Genomic DNA, 23416 nt, shown 5'->3' on the forward strand with positions numbered 1-23416 from the left:
ATTCGGAGGAAAGTGTTCAGAGTCTCTACTGTCTCATGGAGGTGTGCCACAAGGAGCTGTTCTTTTACCTCTTCTTTTCTCTTTTTTTCTGCATGATCTGCCATCTTCCACAGAAAACACTTTTGTGAAATATGCGGATGATCTCACTGTATGTATGCCTATCTCTTCCTCTTTACATCCCATAGAAATGAATGACTTCTTGTCTCGTATTGATTGTTGATCTGTTGGTAATGGTCTCTTACTTAATCCGTCTAAATGTCAAGCTGTTAACTTTAGCATGAGACATGAACGGAACCTAAACACCATTTTGAGATCCCATAATGCTTGTGCCATTGGAGACTCTTTGATAAACACAGTGTCGAAGGTCAATTATCTTGGTGTCACCCTTTCCTCTGATCTCTCTTGGTCTTCCCACGTTTTATTGTTATCGAAGAAGGTTTTCCATCTGACTTACTACATAAAGAGATTGCATGCTCTTGGGATTACTCGTCATTTACTCTTACAATTTGTCAATTCTAGCATATTACCTATTATTCTTTACTGTTCTCCATTATTCTTTCCCGGGCTTTTGGGAAAAGACCTTACTGTATTGCGGAGAGTGCTGAAGGCAGTTAGCAAGATGTGTGGTGGATCTTTCGAGGTCATAATTAATATGGTTGTGGATAGACATCTAAAGTCATGCAAACTCCAGGCAGCTGTTATTTTATCAGATACTAAACATCCCCTTCACTCTTATCTTTCTCCTTGTATATCTTCTGGTAGAACGAGACGTAATTACATTAAAATCCATGCACGCAAGCAAAAGTATAAAAGTTCTATAATACCTTACCTAGCAAATACACTCTGTGACGAACAGGTTGTTAGAGTTAACCTAGCGTCAATAACCTGCATTCTTAACATGTCTCTAATTTTAAAAGTTGTACAGTTTTTCGGGTTTTTTTAAAACGTTTTTTCCTTTTTTTGTCTTTGTTTTTTTTTGCGTAGGTAACTTGTTGAAATACCCTGTGCTGAGAATTCTATTTTGTACCAAAATATAATATTAATTAAAGCCACTAATAATAATAATAATAATAATAATAATAATAATAATAATAATAATAATAATAATAATAATAATATGTTCAGAGTGCCTCGATATAGCCTTAAGTCACAAGCTTTTTAAGCAAAGATGAATAGTGGCTAGCGGTGGAATCCAGAATGCACGTTTCGTCCTACTTGGGACTCGTCAGCTGGACGTACCCGCATCGCAGAGTTGATGTTCACTCCGGGACTCGAACCCAGTACCGTGCGCTTCAAACGCCACCGCGTTATCCACTTAGCTACTGAGGTTTATTGAAGCCTTAGCCATACGAAAATTCAAACCCCTTTGTGTATTCAAAAACAGTTTGTTCTCACCTTAATCCTACCCTGGTAATATTGGCTTATTATTATCCAGAGTGATTAGGTTTCAAATTGTGTCCACATTATTATTATTACTCTTATTATTATCATCGTCTCCTCGTACTCCCATTTTCAGTTTAGTTGACCTTTTATCTTTATATATAAATGTTCTTAACAAGTATATGTGTGATAAGATTGTTCGAAATGTATTCCTATAATGTATTTCATAGTTCTGATAATCTTCCTTGTTTTATTACATTATGAAAGTGAGTGATTTACTTGATAGATATTGATGTATGTCGACTTAATTTGGATGAAGTAGTGTTGTCGCGATTTCTTGTTTTCTGTTGGTGGTATTTGTGCAGTTTGACCTCTGTTGGGACTCTGTTAAAATGAAGAAATATTTGCCAACTAACTGCGTTGTTCTTTCATATTTCTCCTGACCGGCTGTCATCCACATGTATGTAGTGAAGTATTGGTGACCGGTGGGATTGGATGATTGTCACGTTGTATGGTATGTTGATTTATACTGGAAATATGTACCACGAGGCACTGACTCTGTGCTAACAATGAATTACTCATTGTGATACCTTAAGTCTCTTTGTTGATATTTGGGTGGTCGTGGGTGCGGACTATTATGTATTATGACACTAGAATTAAACAGCTTTTCAATATTTCCTGGTTTTTGAGTGCACCCAAAATGATATCAGTGCATGACGAATACCATGACAAAATGTGTTAGCATACTTAAAAATCAAATGGATTGTATTTTGTGTACATTCGGGGTTATATATTATTGATCATTTAATTAGTTCAGATATGGTTGGTGCTTCACTCTGAACCCTAAACCCAAATATTTTCATCTACCTGTTTATCTTTGGTACTTTTGTCTTTTTGTTTCTCTCTACCTATTTGGTGTTCTCTTTTAGATTGCCCAACAAGCTGTCTTATTACCATGTGATATTGTACAAAATGAAGTTTTGTGCACAGAAATAATCAGCATACTTCATCGTATTATATTTTCAGCATTTTTTCGTTCTCAACCAGGCAGTCTATTAGCAGATCCAGAGAATATCGTTAAGTCTAATATATACTGGGTAAGTTTCGTACGCTAATTATTTTTTTGAGTTGGATTTCAACATTATTTACTAACAAGTAATGTCATTAATAATGGGTCTTAAAATTTTAATTTTGAACAGACTTTTAATTTAACTGTATTTTAAGTCACTGGAGTACAAAAGCTAAAGTTGAATTGTGGTGTTATATTTTATCAATCCCTAAGAATCTAGTTCGGTAATGTAACGTTGACAGCCGTAAGCGACTAGATAAAGCACACAAAGTTGTTCCTAGTCGGAAAAATTCATGGATATGAACCAGCAACCTATTAGTTAAAACACTCATCTCAAACAATGGGTTCGAACCCATCTCCAATTACCTAGGTTTGGCTAGTCGGGTAGTATCACTATCCGTCACACAACAGTACGACTTATAAGGTCGAAACTTCTCCCCAATATAGTACTTGTAAACTTGTAGAAACTTGTCAGTTGAAAGGTAGTCCTTGATGATCTTATCAATCTATAAAGTCGCCAACTGCTGAAGATGTCGGCAGATTTCAATTGTTGGAAAGGGATGGTGATATTACTGAAAATCAGTCACAGTTGTCCAGAAGTATTTACTTTAAATCGCAATCTTCAAAATCCTGAACATTTTATCGCCCCCCACTTATTGTTATGTCTAACTACTACATACTATTTTACTCTTCAGCTAGTTCGAACTCTCCATTATTATTGCACGAATCAGCGACTATCTGAATTCAATAGCTAAGTGGATGATGCGATTGCGTTTAAAGCAAACGGCACTGAGTTCGAGTCTCTGAGTGGACATCAGCTCTGGGATCCAGATGTATCCAATTAACGAGTCCCAAATAAGACGATACTCACATTATCTTTCATTGGGTTTTAACACTTGACGTTCTTATATACTTTACGAATTGAATTTTTTAAATTGTATATTACATTAATAATGTTACTGGTTTGTAGGCAAATCTTTTGCTTTAATTTGGGATTTTATAAATGACACAATCGTTTGTTCTGAATCCTTAAGCACATTAAATACTTAGTTCAATTCATATATTGCATCAATATTCCTAATCAAGTTTAACGTTCATATAAGTTAAATTTTAAAGGACTCAACTGTTCGATTTGAAGTTATTTTTAAAAAAAATCGTAAGTTGATATCAGTCAGTCAGCTGTAATGTAGTACCTGTACGTATGTACATCGGTTCAAGTTACCATAACCCATTAGCACAGAGAGATGGAATATTCAGACCGAATCCTAGAATAGTAGAGGTATTACCAGTTTCAGTGGTAACAGGGAAGATTAGGCATCGAATATACAATTCTCAGAAATGTAAATCAGTGAGATAAAAAGGAGATTTTGGAGCTTAGAATTTCGGAGAGGGAAAAGAATAATGTTTTATCCAAAGGAGATTGAATAAATGGCAACTTCCGGGAATTTTTCATAGACTATTATTATATGCATCCATTTTGTAACTATATATATCCTTAATCATACACTTTCATTTGACCTATTGGCCACTATTATCTGATCTACCATTCCTAATTTATTCTCAATCCATTAGTTACAATCTCTCATACTCACAACCATTTTCGGCTTTTTTTGTATGATAATTATTTTTCATTTTATGGTGTGATGCGGTCTGGTCTGCTTGTATATAAACCACGCATGTCTGAAATGTATTATTCATACAGTGTAGGCGAATAATGTGTTCTAGACTCAATAGGTCGGGTTAAGCGAAAAGCAACTACATCAAGAACCAATAAGAATTCAGAGTGGACTCATGGCTGCTAGTGCTGGTTGAGGTGTCATGGGTTTAGCACAGGGACACAAGGTCTGAAAAGTCGATATTCTGATTGGCGATTTTTATCGCGTGATATTTGACAGGGGCATAAGACATAACAAATGTATGTGACAAATTAATATCAGCTGGAAAACTATTGAAAACTAAGAAACACTAAACAACTACTCTTTACCTCTCAACCCTTTCTACTATCTGGTATCAGTCAGTAACCGAAACTAACATTTATGTAGTTATGGTTATCATTGTCGGGATATTTCAAATAACACCAATTTCTGATCATATTATATTACGTTTACCAATTTTCTTAAAAACAGCTTGATTTTTTCTCTTCTCAGGGTCTATGCGAAGTTGTTACACGTAATCGAGGTCTGTGTGAACCTGTATTAAATTTATATTTACGTCTTCTTACTGGTTGTTTAGAGCCGAATTTTCTGAAAACATTGAAGCGGTCTAATGTACAAAATTCACTGAATTCACTGCCTACACAAATGAATCCGTCAAATGTTGATTTTATTCATAGTCCACCATTTATTTTAAATAAATTAATTGATCAAAATTCTGTCGGTAATGAAATTCTGCGTACTGAACATCCCGTAAGTGGCCAATACACAAACATAATCAGTGTCTTTAATAGATTTTGTAGCACGAAGGATTGGTGGAATTAATTAATTAACAGCAATCACTTTTTTATGTAAATTATTTTCCTAGTATTAGTCATGTTTTGTCCTCTGTGTTAGATTGTTTATTTACGTGTCTTTGATTGTTGTGGACAGTATCATCAGCGTCCGCTGCATATGGAACTGAACCTCGTAATAATTCTACAAATGGTAAATCAGTTGTTCTGATGGTGTTGTTTATGTTCGATTATCTTCGTAGATTTTGTTGTTTTAATTTATTCTTGCATCCATTTTGACTGTCTTTCATGTTGATTGATTGACATCTTCTGTATAGGTTGATAGATTGATTCTTTGTTGATGTATCTACTTATTGCCGATTGATCTGAATATCATACTAGTAAAACTTGTCTGTGAGTTCCCCTGATTTTCGTATTTCGGGATTTTTATAGTCGAATTTCATGTCCATAGTTGTTCACGTCCATTGATATCAATGGTAACATGAAATATTATCTCACTACTAGTTTATATTAATATATTGCATAAGTGGTTATATTCAAGCGTTTTTCTTTGAAATTTCAACTATATAGAATTCTATACAGTACTGTCAAATAGTTGATATGAAAATCATTCAATCATAGTAAACTCAAGCTTGCAACAATTAAGCCCAAGTATTCAGCGGTGTCGTAATGGCTAAAACAAAACACTTCAATTTTTTTTCCAGTTGAATACTATCATTGTCACTCTCGCACACACAAAAACTATATACTTGGTTAATGAGCTAAGTCAATTTGGTAATAACTTTGCCTGGAGGGTGATAAAATTGACCACAAGGTTTATCAAAAGGTTATAGAGAGTAGATGAATTCTGATTTACTATAGCTTGGCCTATCTGTTGTGTCTGGGTGGTTGCTGCTGATATATTCGTGTATCATCACTCTTAATTTACGTGTCGACTCTATTGAGTTCGTGCTCTTACTGATTAACTTGACGACCGGTAACTACTACGATTCTTACGACGGAAAATAAGAACTTGAAAGACTGGTGTAATGAAGAATAATTGACTCCGATAAAAACACTTCCAAACAAATCCCAAAATCATATTGTCATTAGACCGAAATACAATCGTTTATGTACTAGTTTTTACACGGTCAATAATATCAGATATAGAGTAACCGTAAAAACACACACTGAATATAGTTCATCTGAATTGATCCAGGCAATATAGTTGTCGCATTAAATGAGGTTCATACTTGTCACCTTGCCCAGAATTCATAAAGAATTGATCCCAAAAATATTGACAAAATTCATGTCATCTTTTTATCCCGTCATATCACTCTCATATGTTTACAGATACATATTTATTTCAATGGTTAAGATCATGAGTCAGTTAAAACTAGACCACCATGGGAAACCTGGAAGCACTGGACGGCCGTTTCGTCCTATTGTGGGACTCCTCAGTAGTGCGCACCCACGACCTCGCCCCCTGCGAGATCCGAACCCAGGACCTACAGGTTTCACGCGCGAGCACTTGAACACTAGACCGTTGAGCCAGTACCCAACGGTGTTAATGTTTAAGTTCAACTAATCCACGAAACTGAGCGATACATCTACCATTGTCTTTAGTGAGTTATTATATCACAACAGACACGGTGGAACTCCACTAGTCACTACTTCTCACTAGAACTCCAGGATATACCTCTTAAAGCCATTCACTAGTTAGATTTCCTCTCAAAGCTAGTCACCTGATAATTATCAGTATCAGGGTTGAGATTTTTGAATTTTGTTGAGATTCAGAACCACTGTTGTGCTAAGAATTTTCACCATAACCAAAGATTATTGGATAAAGCGAGTGGTATTATTGTTATTATTAGTAGTATTCATTTTTCTTTGATATCTTTGGTGATTTCGGCAATCCGTTTAGTTATCATCTCGTCATCATGCTTGTTTCCCCTTTTTCTCACTCTTTTCTTTTTAGGATATTTTAATTTGGTGTCTACAACTCATCTTGACTTTACCAATATTTAATTTATCCTGGAAGCGGTTACATTCTCGTGAGACTTCCAATAGTGGAAGTGAATTATCACAAATTTCTTCTGATTTATCCAGTGAAACTGCTAGTCAGTTTACACAATCCACATTAAACAATTCCATACAATGCGGTCGTTTGGTTACTTATCCTTTATTCTCGAAAGCGGTTAATTTACTGATTTCCATATCAGACTCACTGCGCCTTTTGTCAAAAGAAGATTTTGGGCTGGTAATAATACTGCTTTATATATGTATATATATCCATTTATGAGTAGTAATTTTCGTCAATGCTCATAACAAACCTATTCTTTGGGTGTTTGCATAAGGCCATTTTATTAGAGATCTGTTGAGTTTTAAGAAAAAGATCCTTATTTTCAACCAACCGTTGTATGTTTTTTAAGCAAAACTGCATTGCCTATTTGCAATCTCTGTAGTGATGGTTCAGGATTTGAAAATAGCTCAGTAGACTCTCTCTGTCCAATTTTAGGTTACTGGTTTGAATAGCTGTTGTGTTATGATCAGAAATTGTGATGTACCGAGTAATCGTAAGTTTTCTCCTTTGACTATGGGCTAAAGCTGAACAGTTTTAAGTTGGTACATGTTTGTTTCAGATGCCACATTTTGTTTAAATAATGTCTGCAAGGATAAGGGATAAATGCTTCATTTAATAAGCACAATAACTACCCAAGATAAAGGAACTTCAGAGTTTTTCCCTATGTCGTGCGGCGATAATTCATCAAAAGAGTAACACTTTGAGTAGATCAAACTGGTCATTATGGTCTATGAAGACTAGAAGGGGTATCCAAATCCAAAATAGTTGTCAACTTCCCATATTAATAGAAACGTTTACGGCCACTTGCACTTTCCCACTGTTGATTCACTGTTTGATTTATCCCTAAAGGGCGAAACTAGGGAAAATCTGTGTACACGACCACAATAAAATATTTGGGGCTGATAATGACATGGAAACCAAAGGGTCAAACTTCTGAGAAGTTCTGCAAATGTTTTGAACTATAAAAATAAAGGTAAGACGGGTGTTTGACCACAAATAAACAATATTTCCTAAGAAGGTAAGATTTCTGCACCGTAAAATTTGAGAAATAAGTTTTCCATGTATGTATAGAACAGACGACATACTGTATTACAGTATGATTAGTTTGACTCAAAAGTGTAGGACGATAAAGTTTTTATTTATTTATTTATTTAAACATATAAACATTGGTACAAGGAGATACCGAAAATATACGCGTTGGGCTTCGTCATTCGATTTGTGTGGGGGCTGGAATACTGCTGGGACGCTCGAACCGAATTAGAGGGTGTTGTAACGTGGGACTGCTGCAGATTGGAGGTTAGCGAATTATCGATCGATCAAAAGACGCGTAAGACACGTAAGAACGACATAGAGTCCTGATTGGCCCTGCTTCCCTATCTATCCCAGCTAGTTGAGTCCAGAACACAAGTCAGCCTCTGAGATATGAATCATTATATTTCAGACATACTCTGTTTATATACCAATCAAACGGACCACATCGTACCATAAAATAGAAAACAACATTTGTACAATATTTGACAAGTGAAATAAATATTGACCAATAGGAAATGTCCATTTAAAGTCCAAGGACCCCATTAGACTTAACAGGATAATTATTGGGATATTTTTCTGAATATCCCAACACGTCCCTTTTTTGAAGATCTGGAGTTGATATTCGGATTTTAAAACTTTCCGCGAACATCCTCCACCGCGAAATAATGTTGGGTCCTCATAAACCCAAATTACAATTAATTTGACTGCATTTAAAACATATTGAACAGGGAATCCAGTAAGACTGACCAGATAGTGAGGATAAATGCCATTCAATTCGAAGTCATCAGAGTTTGAATCTTCTGGAACATTGTCGTCGAATTTCTTGAAAATCTCATTAGTAGATAGTTGATCACTGGGATAATCAGCGTGTGACAAAACTGAACCAGGATCTTGACTATTATTTGGTGCATGTGACATATTTTCTGGCAAAACGAGGGGATCTTCCTGTGAGCTGGATACCTCACTGTCTGTACATGTTTCGGGGACAGTTGGATTTGAACCCACGACAGGACATGTTTCTGAATAGGACAGTGAGCTGGAAAATGATTTCAACCTCCATGAATCTTCGACAAATCGTTTTTCAAACGACACAGCAGCCATTCATGATCCGCTCAGTGGTCCAGAAATGTCCAATTCAGAAACATGTCCTGTCGTGGGTTCAAATCCAACTGTCCCCGAAACATGTACAGACAGTGAGGTATCCAGCTCACAGGAAGATCCCCTCGTTTTGCCAGAAAATATGTCACATGCACCAAATAATAGTCAAGATCCTGGTTCAGTTTTGTCACACGCTGATTATCCCAGTGATCAACTATCTACTAATGAGATTTTCAAGAAATTCGACGACAATGTTCCAGAAGATTCAAACTCTGATGACTTCGAATTGAATGGCATTTATCCTCACTATCTGGTCAGTCTTACTGGATTCCCTGTTCAATATGTTTTAAATGCAGTCAAATTAATTGTAATTTGGGTTTATGAGGACCCAACATTATTTCGCGGTGGAGGATGTTCGCGGAAAGTTTTAAAATCCGAATATCAACTCCAGATCTTCAAAAAGGGACGTGTTGGGATATTCAGAAAAATATCCCAATAATTATCCTGTTAAGTCTAATGGGGTCCTTGGACTTTAAATGGACATTTCCTATTGGTCAATATTTATTTCACTTGTCAAATATTGTACAAATGTTGTTTTCTATTTTATGGTACGATGTGGTCCGTTTGATTGGTATATAAACAGAGTATGTCTGAAATATAATGATTCATATCTCAGAGGCTGACTTGTGTTCTGGACTCAACTAGCTGGGATAGATAGGGAAGCAGGGCCAATCAGGACTCTATGTCGTTCTTACGTGTCTTACGCGTCTTTTGATCGATCGATAATTCGCTAACCTCCAATCTGCAGCAGACCCACGTTACAACAGAGGGCCACACCCGAAGCCTTTGAACTAAAGCTCTAATCTATAAGGCAGTGGAACAACGTTAGTAGATGCAGTCTCGTGGTAGTCAGCGACCACCAATAGGTTTTTACCCTATTTGTTCCCTAAGGATCCTTGAGCCCATGTACACTACTGGTTTGTAATTAGGCTTTTCTAACTCTGCTATGTGAGTCCTCTATATGCATCAACACGGTTAAAGCTCCGGACCCCCACCTGCTAAAGGCAATGAGTAGGACTTCCATGACAGTGTCTTTATACTTGTGGCCATGTGAGGGCATTTGGAGAGGGAGAGTTGACTCTCCCCACCCTCGACCGTACCAGGGAATCCCAGGGTTGGAATATTTACATTCTGATTTCTATCGTATAAACTTGTGACTAATTCTCTATTCCACAAGATTTATTCTGTTTACATCTATCAATCTCAAGTTTTAAACTCGATTACAACAATAATTTTTCAAAAATATCCGAAACTAGTAATATTTATTGATTCAGACTGAAACGATATACATACAGTTGTCTAATTAGTAAACGTCTTTTCACAATGTTTCAGACAACAGAAACTGATTTTAGCTCATCAGCTGTTGGGAAACTAAATCGTGATCGTGTTCATCTGCTTATCAATATTTATGATGCGTGTTTAGAATTCGAATTGAAAGATCCATTAGGCTGCGGTGTAACACATATGAATAGTAATAATAATCTTCAATCACAATTTACCAATCAAAAGTGAGTTTTTCTTAATGTTTATTCGAAATAATAGGATTTAACGTGGACTATGTATCTGTGTGGTTGATTTGAAATTATATGCATAGTTGTTTTGGTCAGTATTCTTCAATTTCTACTACGTTTTAAAATTCGAACAGTCAATAAATAGTCTTTCACAGTTGTGTTCAAAAGTCTAATCATTTGGAGTTGCATTATAATAGTTAATTTCAGATAGAATATCAATGATGATGGCGATAGATTACTCATTTATAGTTAGTTACTCATTGCGTTTCGTATAGTGAAAAAGGCTATGTTTTTATAGCGCTAACACATTTTACTGTATTATTTTAGGTGAAATATTGTTACATAGATACGCTAACATTGATGACAACATTTGCTAATATGGTTGTCTCTGCTTTGGATATCCTGTGTATGCATCAATGTTAGCAAATGAAACAGTTAAGTGAATCGATCCCTCCATTTACGTTAGGAGTCTCATCAATCCTTAAGTGCTGGTGTTTGTTGAAATCCCGACATGAATTCAGAAAACTCGGTTGGCTTTTGGTACCTTGCGTCACCTATGGTGTAGGTAAGATATCCATCTAACAGCCAAAGGAGTTTACCACGAGTTCTCTCCATTCTACTTTATGAATGCGAAGCATGGCTATTAAGAATAGATATTCTTAGAATACTAGTATTCTATCACAAGTGTCTTTAAAGCATCGCTCATATATTCTAGGGCCATTAAGTTTGAACATAGGATACTAGATAAATTTGGCAGATCGACTGATATGGTAGTGGATCTTCATCAAATGAGGTGGTTGAGACATATATTATGTATGTTCAACCATTGCCTACCTCGACGAGCAATGTTGTCTGGTCTGGGAGTAGGTCTAAAAAGGGTCGGGCGGCCAAAAGAAGGTGTAGCGCCAGTTTATGAAGACACCGACTTTTGGACTGAGCCATGTTAATAGGTGCAAACTGTTTGGTTAGGATCTGCGTGATTATCGTAACCGATAGTTTGAGACTTTTGGGATAATAAATTAGAATCTGTTGAAATAGTACAGTTGCTTTTGCTTGTTTTAGAATCTGACTCCCTAAATCTTCTTGTATTTTTGTTTCTTCTCTCTTTTTCTACACCTAGTGTTTTCTACTACTAATAATAATGTTACTACTCTTAATACCATAGGATTTATTTTGAAATAATTTTATCTTACTGAGTGCTTTTTGTATTCACAAAGTTAATGATTTAGGAAGGATATTAGTCGCCACTCGTACATGGATAGTAATACTTGTTAAAAGTGATATTTCATCGGTTGTTGACCATAATAATCATTAATATTCTTGTGTTGTTCCTTTGTACTATTTAAACTTGAATTTGATTTGGTTATTTTATTCTCTGAAGAAGTGGCTTACATTGAGTCACGAAACGTCAGAAAATTTAATTTTTCTACTCATTAAGATATTACAAGTGTATTAATTTATTCATAATAATCATTGTTGCGAGCAATAGGATAGTTCTCTAGAACGATAATGATGGGTTTTTGCCGAAATTTTTTGTAATGATTTCCCACTTTTCATGTGTGTGTGCAATGTCTTTCTTCATATAGATTTTATTCTCTATGTTGTTATACTATTTTTGGATGACATCTCTGCTGTTTTAAAACTTCGTATTTTCAATTTCAACCCTATAGTTGATTTCACATCTTTCCAATCTACCTATTTCTGGTTAGCGAGTTAGTTTTATATGGGATGGGGTCGTTAACCCCATGACCAACCCTCCTCCTTTATCCGGGCTTGGGACCGGCAGTAGCCCCGGGGTTCCGGGCGGAGTTTGATAAGTCTTGCCGATTGAACGCTATATTCGTTTCCTAAGCTATTCTGGTAACCCGCAAGCTAAAACCACATAGCGACCTGAACACCAGAGAGAAGACGCAAAGTATGAGAGAAATACTTTACTGCAAGGTTCGTTTTGGTACAGAGAACATGGGTATTTATAGATGTTAACGTTTGTTAAATCAGCATCATATTTCGGACAATCCATTAACGACATATTATGCTACTGACCAATAGTAGCACGCCACGTTGGAATTCTAGAATGCTCCATGATGCTGATTGGCCAGGACTCTTCGGCTCCTTTTGGGCCTCTGGAGGCTCCGTTGAAGTTCTCCGAAAGCCGACTCAACAGAGTTAATCTATATTATATATATAGTAACACAATTCAGTGAAAACAACATTTATTATTGAATAAAATTCATTCAGTTTTGTTCATACGGCTTTATAGAATTCATTTAAAAATAATCATTGTATAACAAATTAATCTATACATTTAGTCTTTCTTGGTCTTTAATGACGCCTTACATAATATAAGTCTACAATGAATACTCTCTACAGCTTAAATACTTCAGTAAACTGTAGAAAATTGGTCATTCAAATTTCGTAAGAATGAGAGATATGGAGTGGTACTGAATTCAACTTTTAGTGAAATCAAATTAGTATATATATATATATATATATATATATATATATATATTCTCATTTACTACCTTAGTTTCTAACTGTTATTTTTCTTTTCTCTATTCGTAAAATATTTGGGTAAGTTACTATCCTTTTCTAATCTGTCTGTTTGTCTAACTAGCATTGTCAATAAAAAAAGTTCCACGTTATATTGTTCTGTATCTTAATGATGTATTCTGTGAGCTGTATGGTTGAACTGAAGAGGTTTCATTGTTATTCTGGAGAGAATCACCAGCACCTACTTCATCTCTACATATCTGGAACAATAATGAAAGCTACTCAACTCAACCATATTGCACAGAGAACATAAAGACCCAGAGCATCCACTTGATTTAGAAATCTATGTCATTAATACTATGTTCTTGATATTGTTTCAGTTCTGCTGGCCAACCAGCGTGGGTTCGTATTCGTCAATTGTTCGCCAAACGTTTAGTTTTATTGAATTTACTTAATGGAAAACATGGTGGGTATGTTATGTCTAGTCAAAACTACGGCATCTTATCACCACTATCACGTCATGGTTCAGAGTCTCGATGTGGTCTTCTTATTATGAGCTTGGTTTCACTATCACAAGCAAATTTGAAGAGCATCCTTATTGCAAGTATCAGATCGGACTCAGTAAATCCATTAGCCTGTCATGTACTACAAACCATTTCAAATCGTTTAAATCAGTTTACGCGTTGTGCTGAAGGGGACATTCCATGTGCGTATCGTGATGCGCTTATTAGCGAGATGGGTCCAATTATGAAGTAAGTATTATTTTCAGGTAGGTCTTTTTATGTTCTCGTTTCATTAGTTCATAAAGAAGGCAATACATTTTTATATTTATATGATAAAACGGCTGGTACTTTGGCTTGGTGGTACAACTTTCCCATTATGATGACCCAATCGAGCTACTTTGGTTGCCACATTTGTTCTTTAGGGTATTTATCATGCTTTACATGCCGGCTGAATTTCGGTAAGACCGAAAGCAGTAAGTAAGGTTTGAGGACGAAGTTGTACTATACTGGAGCTTGTTGTTGGTAGAGTGTTTCCCACGGATAATCAGGATCTCTAGCAATGTTGTCGTCTCACAACGGAAGAAATGAGTTAGTAAAGTTCGACTCTGAAAATAACACACACCAACCTTTCTCACTGATCGCCAGCACTCGCGGTAAGGTTTGAAAAGTTCGAAGCTGATGTACTGTTAACTAATTGCGAAAAGGCTGTGGGACTGACTTAAATCAGCTATTTTTTGGCTCTGTGGTCACATTCCCAAGTCATCAAGATCACAACCAACTGAGTTTCTTTTCACGTCTTCCAAGGAGAAATACCCTTTGATGTTATATGCAATTGGCAAGTGACAACTGCCCACATAGTCTTCGTGCTCATTTTATGTTAACCGACCGAATTACTACGATGATAGAAAGTAGAATACTCTACCACAAACTAGGGGACGCGAATACTATTACTGTAATGTCTACTTCGATTTGCTTCGGTGATGACGCGCTTACTATCATTACCATTGTCGTTAGAGCCTCAGGTCAATGATTTACGAATTCACTTCATTTGTTACTCTTTGTGGTCAGCTGACTAGTGCCAATGTCATGCCTTTTACCTTACAACTTACCATACATATTCACGTCCAACATGTCAGTATTCTAAATTTAATTTAATACTATGGTAAACTGAGTAACATGATGACTGACTTATTGATTTCCGGAACTCCTGTTCATTTAAATCATGAAAAGGAAATATGGCAGGAATTCGACTTTGAAGCAGAATTTTCCTATTGATTGATACGGTTAATGATATTTATAAAATTTTGGATTAATCTGAGAAACAGAGATTAACACACTATGTCGATTTGTAACAAACGACTGGTTGTACACGCTTATCATGTAACCTATAGTGTTACCGATATAGACTTTTTACAACGTCTACATGAGTTTATCTGTAGACTTATGTTTGTTCACATGTAAAACTATCAGTATTTTCTTAATGTTTACGCGAGTACGTATGTTTATATTTATCTATAGGTTGATTGGTCAGCATTTGATATAAAAGATGACTGACGCTCGACTAGCTATCTTTTGGCTATCAGTGGTCCGGTTTCTCACTATATTTGTCTGTTCATTTTTATTGTCTGTCTGCTTGCACATGGACGAAGATCTGAAATACAATTCCAGTTCAATTTTTTAACCACCAATACCTAACAGAACTAAACGTAGAATTCATATTTCGTGATTCATTCAATTGTTCTTTCATAATAGAGTCAATCTGTTGACACAACTTGCTGGCTTACACCTGTTGACACAATTCTACGTAAAAAAGCGGTTAACCTAAAATATACAGCTAATTTATCTTTTTTTTTCGGGTCGTATTTTTGATGCGTAATCTTCCCTGTTACCACTGTTACTGTTACTACCTCTACTATCCTGGGATTTGGCCTGTGACAACATTTCTCTGTGCCAATTGGATGTGGTAACTTGAACCGATATACATACGTACAGGTTCTACGTTGTAACTGACTGACTGATACAGTCAAACCAATGAGAAAAGTTATAGCGCAGATATCAAAAATTGGGTTAAGGGTTAGTGTTATGATTTAGAATTACGTGCTTTAGTCATCATGAACTGACATCATCTAGAATGCAAGAATCGGTAATCATATTCTTATGCTAATTCATAGCATAATAAATAATCTGTTTATATTTGTTGTTTCGTGATAGGTCAACAGGACTAAGATTTAAAAGCTGTTCTTCTGTATAAATTAGATTAACCTGTAAAGCTTCGTTTAGGAGTTATCTTTTGTCACATATGCTCGTGAATAGTATTTTATTTTAAAACATAGATGTCTCTTAATTATTGTAACGGATCTGTTGAAATTCATGCTTTAGGTGCGTGATTCGTTTTTATCATTATAAAATAATGCTTAATGAAAATTACAGTTCGCTTCCCAGCCATACTCAGTCGACCAATATTACTACCACTATTGGTAATTCAGATGATAATGAGTTAACCAACCAATCAGACACATCAAAAACTCGTCCAACATCGTCTATGTCAACTTCATCAACTGCTTTGCAAGTTATCAATAATGGTATGACATTAGCATTACACTATTTAGGCATTCAAAGATTGCATAAATTATGCAAAATTATTTATCCCGTAACTAATGATCCCGATTATACAGAGCAAATGTTGAATAATAATTCTGATGTGCCATGTGATTCTGAAGATAATGCAGATGATGAGTCTTTGGAATCTATGATTGCTGAGATTACACCGGCTCAAGCTCTTTCAACGTTCATTAAGTTAGTTAAGGTAATTCAAACTGTGTTATCTTTTGTTATCTTTATTATGATCTTATTATTAACAATCTATGTGGGACAGATCAATTTATTGTTTGATAATTAATATACATTTTATGAGCTGTTGTACTATTTGTGACCTTTTAGTAGCATATTGTTTTCTAATTGAGTTAAACAATAAAACGCTAATTTACCTATATATGCTTTGTTGGAAGTACGGTGGCAACTTGGACCGATACACATATGTACCTGGTCCTACGTTGTAACTGGCTGATATATGCTCTAATTTTGAAATAAATGTTAAGTTTGTAAATAAATGCGTATCACTTCCACTAAACTACGCCATTGAAACTTTTCCAAAGTTTCGAATAACTTACAATTGTTACAAAAGAATCTTGATTAAGCTTGAAAACTCAGTTTTGTGAATAATACAGTCAACCAATGTTTTGTAATGGCCGATATTACATTGGAAAATATTTATTCTAATGAGATTAATGAAAATATTATAAAATTTCCGATCATAGACATAATTTCTGAATAAAGTTTATTTAATTTATGTAAACTCAGTTCAGATTTCTATACTTATTGCGCAATCTATATAGTTCATCTTCCAAATCCAAGTAATCAGGTCCTCATTACTATCGGTTCTGTTACAAGCGCATTCTTCCAATCTATTGGTATCTTTACTTACTATGATTAAGGTAGTATGCAAATAACATCAGTAATATTTATATTTATTCATTAAAAATCATTATATATATGTTACTTCCTTGTTATTTCGAAAACGTTTACCATTGTCGACAAAAGTTTAACACTGTTAAATCATTTTTTAAGGCGGCTTTAAAAAGGGCCATTTCACATTCTCATAGTAATTCATACCGAATCTCTAATAAAAAGACAGAAAATATCGCTAGACACATATCCATAACCATTATCATTCTGTTCAGATAAAGAAATAAATTCATACTAGCTTAGAAAAATGAGTATACACTCCACTTACAGATTTTTCTATCAGAAATCATTACTGCAATGCGCGCAGTACTTCTCCGTTGTTTGATCATACTAAACAGACAAGACGACTAATCCACTCTCCATAACTCTTCCTTACTTGGTGGTAGAAGTATGTGGCACCCCGTAAAGACGTCTTCATCAGACTCTTCATTTGGCTCTGGGGTTTTAGAGACTCCATTTATTTCAGTGTTTACCATGTCGATTTTATCGTGGCCGCTGTCGGAGATCGACGCATCTAGAGCCTACGTTCGGGACATTTACATTGTTGTTCGGTACATCTTGCTCATCAGTCGTTGGCACGACAATACTCGAGCTTAAGGGGGACTCGTAGGGTTGAATGGATATTAAGAGTACATCGGAACTAGGGGACCAGGGTCAGCAGGCATAGGCATGCAATCGGACATCAGATGTATAAATATGTTAACAGTCGGTCAGAATTGTTGGTGAATATTTCATCACATCCGTTCGCGGCGGTTGCGAAGCGCAAAATCTATCTGAAACGTTTTGCAGCATGTTACTGCCGTGCAAGTAGACACTAGACAATACCCTCATTCTTTTGCACGGACTTATGTGGTTTGCAGTATAATTATATTGTATCGCGTACGCGTTCAAATACATTATCAAACCGTAAACAACAGTCACATATCACGAAGTTCGTGCGGATGTTATAACTTCCAACCACACACAGTGTTGTGAAGTATAACTTAAATCGAAGGTGCTCTGTTCTACACTGTCAATGTTGGATATTTACTAATATTCCCATATGATCGTGTGATCTTATACTTTTTTTGAAAACTCACTCATCAAATGTTTTCTGTTATTTGATAACTTTGTTGTACTAATTCACAATTAATGACGTGTGCATTAGTAGCTCATTCACAAATTGTCATTTTTTTTTCACGTAGTTGAATAATCTTGTTTAGTATGATGCATAGCTTTTCTTATAATATTTATAAGTGCTTACTGTTTTCTTTCCACGAAAATTCTCTTGTAATAATTTTAAGTTGTTTTTAACTTTAATACAGTTTTGGATGTGGTATGATTTTGTGAAGCTTTAGGTCAGTGAATTAAGTTTTCGAATTTCAGCTGTTAGGTCGCAGGTGCAAACCCTTCCCCAACTACCTCAATTTGAATAACTGAATAGTCTGGCTGACCTTTTTACTGGGAGAGTAACTCTATGCTAAGTACGCCAATCTGTATTTCGGTAAATTAGCTGAAAAATAATTTATTCCGTTTTATTTATTCTCTAGTCATGGGTAACCAAAGTCTTAAATCCAGCCGGTGCTGCTAATTCGTCAACGCAAAAGTTAACTGCTGTTAATTTTCCTCATGCTAAAGATCTAGTTATTTTATTACCATTACTTGTCAAATTATGCCGTGCTCGTGCTTCCATAGGTTCTGAAGTAACAATTCCAGATGTGAATAAAATGAATCCATATTCAGGTTTATCTCGTGTTTTAGCCTGGCTTTTACGATTAATGCGTGCTCCAATTCCATTACGTGGTTCGTCAGAAATAAATAGTACAAATGTTCTTGCCACATCAGCACGTGTTCAATTAATTAATCAAGCTATTTGGTTGGCTCATCTTATCGGTTCAAATTCCTTGCCTCATAATCCACAAACTACAGATGCTGAATTAGCATTGGATGATTTGATTCTTGCATTATCTAGTGATTTGACCACTGTTCTGGGTAATGTGGCCGGTGTAAAGGTTTGTGTATTTACTTTAAAAAGGTGGCCGTGATTTATTTTAAATGTTTTTGGCTTATATTTATTGAAGGAAACTGATTTTCCGTATATATATATATGTTCGTGTACTTGACTTCAAGCTATATGATTAGTGTGAAGGCTGGTGATATTACCCTGTTACCCAATTCTAATTCGGCGGAGTGGAGTTCGAATCTGGGACTTTGATACGGTGCACTAATCAAAGACTGACCAAGTGAATAAGCGTATCCAATTGGTAACAATGCTTTGACTTCATTGTGGACGACGAAATATAAATTCTTCAACTTACTTGTACATTATAGTCAGGCTAACCTCATTAGGTGACGTTAGTAATAAAAGCCAAATGCAAATTAAGTTGAAAGAATTCGTTTCATAAAGATTATAGTAAGTGCAGCATGAAGAGAAGTTTCGCAACCTACTCAGTTTTATCGGACGTGATTCAACAATAATCATCGAACAGACTACAGCAAGGTAAATTCAGGTAACGAATATGCGTGTTCATGTGAAAACACATTCCTATAAAAGTGAATAATTGAAAAGGGCTATATTTTTTCATCAGTGTGGTATGTCACATTCCCTTGAAAGGAAAACCAAATCGTGGCCGATCGCCTATTTTTATCTATTTAGGTGATATCTAATTGGCCCATTGTATCACATTTCCCTCCTAAACAAAACTGAGAGTGGGCGAGTGGTACACCATGTATATATGTTCACGGAATTTCATTGTATAAAACCTTATTATCGTCTATGTTTTATGTAATAGAAATGCTTTATGTCACCTAATTAATTGGCATTAACATAATTTGTCATTCAGTGTAATGATTATCTTTTTTGATCACATGAAATGTGTTGTTGTACTCAGCATTGACAGTCTGCTCAAATTCTATTCAAACTATTTGTAGATTACAATAGATAATGTCAAATATGATAATCAAGTTTAGTTATAAAAGCGTTAATCGTTTATCTGGTATTACAGCAGAGCAATCCGGTCACAATGCTCATCTGCCGAAAGAGACTGATGGATTGGAGAATGCTTAGCATCAACAATGGAAAGACTCAAACACTTAGAACTGAATTATGGCTACTAATTTTGAATTTTAGTAATGATTTTCGTTCTTGTGATATACGAAGCAAAATATTGAGGTAATCCATTCAAGATAGACAACAGGGATGAATAATTTGCAGTCTTTAGTATATTAACAATAGGAAACCACGAATCCTTTATTAATAAATTCATAGCTATTGAAGAATTTAGTAGTTTTATGGATCCCAGGGCTCAGTAGATGTCAAAGAGTCTGTGTTTGAAGCGTAAAGCACTACGTTAGTGACTCAGTGTAAACATCAACATGGATTTTTCAGGTACATCCAACTTTTTAGTCCCAAATAGAACAAAACAAACGTCATGTGCTCAACTGGCTGGTCACATATATAGTATATTCTAAATTTGTTAAAATGAATGTTATCTGATAAATAATACGTAATGGTACAATATGAACAACTGTTCACAAAACTGAATTAGCGTTTCAAATAGCTAAATAAACTAATATAAATAGATGATACTACTGTTAGATTTCCTCTTTTTATTCAATAAATGAACTTGCTGTTGTACAAAACACTAAACACGACAAGTTATTACAGAATGGTGATACAGGTTTCGTAGGTCAATATAGTTTGCATCGGGTCCTTATGAATAAGCCTTAATCTTTCTTTTCTTATCGTCTTGTATTTCTGAACTCATCACAGATTGTGAGATGTAGTTAAATGTTTATTGAGTTGTTAAATCATAATACAATCAGTGTTATTACAAGTTAAACAATGTAACTTCTGTTACTTTTTATCGACCAGTGAATGTACACATCATAGTATCAAGCGATAGTCAGTTATTATTTGGGTTAGCTTATAATTCCCACTGAAAGTGAGTGTATTTGTCTGTTTTAATTATATAATCATTGGTGCAGAAACATCATTTAGTGCTAAGTTAGGATAAAAGCTATTTAAAAGGAGTTTTGATATATTATCCTTCAATTTCTTAGTTTATCTTGTTTGCTTGTTTTATTTTCTTTTTTAGGATATTAGTTTAGTACCAGATGATAAAGAATTAACAGTCACTTATCCTCTGGTTACTCGTTCTTCTGCTCTATCTATTTTACCACTGATTTATTCTTCTATAAAACATTCAATTCATGAATATGAGTGGTTTTTAACAAATATTTCTATTGATTGTGCTGGTCGTTTAGATATGAATGATGGGAAAGGTAAGTTTTTTTAGTCGAAAAAGGTCTACATTGCTGTGTTTTTTGTTATATATATATTTACAAGTTTAAAACAATTAGTCCCTTTGATAAATTTCGATAATGCAATGAGAAGACGTAGTTTATCAGAATTATGTGATATATTTGCGCAATACATTTCGAACAATCTGATCACACATATACTTGTTAAGAACATTTATATATGAAAAATTAAAAGGTCAACTAGACAGGTTAAGGATAAGTCATAACAAAAGAAAAATATTAAAGTACACAAAAACAAATGTGATTACCACTCTGGACAGTAAATCAGTACTACCAGGGTAGGTTAAGTGTAAGTACAAATTGTTTTTGAACACATAAAGGGGGTTTCAATTTTCGTATAGCCAAGGCTTCAATAAACCTTAGTATAGGTCCTTGAAGGCTTTTGTACAACACAACAAATGCTGATTTGATATCAACCTTATGACCCGTCTCAATCAAATGTTTCGCAATGGATGATGATGTCTGTCTATCCTGTGATCTTATTTCACCATTGGAATTCATCTGATTTTGCAACCATTTTGGTATATGTTCACCCACCCTTAATTGCAAATCGCGATTGCTCCTCCCTATGTACGTGTTTCCACACCTACATGTAAGTTTATAGACACAATGGGATGTGACACAATCGTTTTCATGCTGTCTTTTTTTAATGAAAAATGTTTTTATCACATCTTTATTTCTTCACTTTTTTATTCAAGGATCTAAAGATATTGAAAATAAATTAGATGGAAATGAAAAAGAAGAATCATTTTGTTTACGTTTAATTGGTCTTGGAGAAATTTTAGCTCAACTATTACAAACTGCATTACCAGCCCCAAGTGCTCATGTAGACACATTATTGGAAATCGGAGCTTCAGTGTTCAATTTACTTAGCCGTTTAACAAAATATGTTAGTTTCTTTTTTTCTTCTGTTTTCGTGCATGTTTGTTTTTTATGTTTACAATATATGTCTAATGTATATTTTTTGTCAGTCAGTCATAAGTACTATGGAGCCTGGCATAAATATGTATCAGGTCAAGTTGTCTTACTACAATCAACACAGCGAGATAAAACTATCAAGATAAGTACTAGTGGAGTACAAATAGTAACAGTACCTTACTTACTTACTTACACCTGTTACTCCTCGTGAAGGAGCATAGGTCGCTCACCAGCATTCTCCATCCAACCCTGTCCTGGGCAATCCTTTCCAGCTCCTTCCAGTTGTAATTCATCCTTTTCATATCTGCTTCTATTATCCGACGTAACGTGTTCTTTGGCCTTCCTCTTTTCCGCTTCCCTTCAGGATTCCAAGTTAGAGCTTGCCTCGTGATGCAGTTTGACGATTTGCGTAATGTATGTCCTATCCATTTCCATCGTCTTTTCCTAATTTCCTCTTCAGCTGAAAGTTGGTTTGTTCTCTCCCACAGAAGGCTATTGCTGATGGTATCCGGCCAATGGATGTTGAGTATCTTGCGTAGACAGCTATTTATAAATACTTGTACTTTCTTGATTGTGGTTGTTGTAGTTCTCCAAGTTTCAGCTCCATACAGTAGAATTGCCTTGATGTTCGTATTGAAGATTCTCACTTTGATATTGGTTGAAAGTTGTTTTGAGTTCCATATGTTCTTCAATTGTAGGAATGCGGCCCTTGCTTTGCCAATCCTCGCCTTTACGTCTGCATCTGAACCTCCATGTCTATCGACGATGCTTCCCAGATATGTGAAGGATTCTACATCTTCCAGAGTTTCGCCATCAAGGGTGATTGGATTGCTGTTCTCCGCTTTGAATTTGAGGACCTTGGTTTTCCCTTTGTGTATACTGAGGCCTACTGATGCAGAGACTGCTGCTACATTGGCTGTCTTTATCTGAATCTGTTCACGTGTACGTGATAGGAGGGCTAGGTCATCTGCGAAGTCCAGATCGTCTAATTGGTTCTGAGCTGTCCATTGTATTCCGTGT

The 23416-nt window shown here is 35.4% G+C and overlaps 1 protein-coding gene across 1 annotated transcript in view; it reads left to right on the plus strand.

Moving 5' to 3' along the window:
• Nucleotides 1-23416, plus strand: part of MS3_00000234 (uncharacterized protein) — a 58883-nt gene that overhangs the window by 23493 nt on the left and 11974 nt on the right. Inside the window, exons 15-23 of the mRNA XM_051208082.1 lie at nt 2310-2477; nt 4597-4854; nt 6853-7134; nt 10480-10655; nt 13529-13900; nt 16031-16457; nt 18706-19167; nt 21253-21439; nt 22177-22367. Coding sequence (XP_051067410.1) covers nt 2310-2477; nt 4597-4854; nt 6853-7134; nt 10480-10655; nt 13529-13900; nt 16031-16457; nt 18706-19167; nt 21253-21439; nt 22177-22367 — 2523 coding nt within the window. The remainder of the gene's footprint in view (nt 1-2309; nt 2478-4596; nt 4855-6852; nt 7135-10479; nt 10656-13528; nt 13901-16030; nt 16458-18705; nt 19168-21252; nt 21440-22176; nt 22368-23416) is intronic.

Source organism: Schistosoma haematobium, chromosome 2 (assembly GCF_000699445.3).
Source record: "Schistosoma haematobium chromosome 2, whole genome shotgun sequence".
Lineage (NCBI taxonomy): Eukaryota > Metazoa > Platyhelminthes > Trematoda > Strigeidida > Schistosomatidae > Schistosoma > Schistosoma haematobium.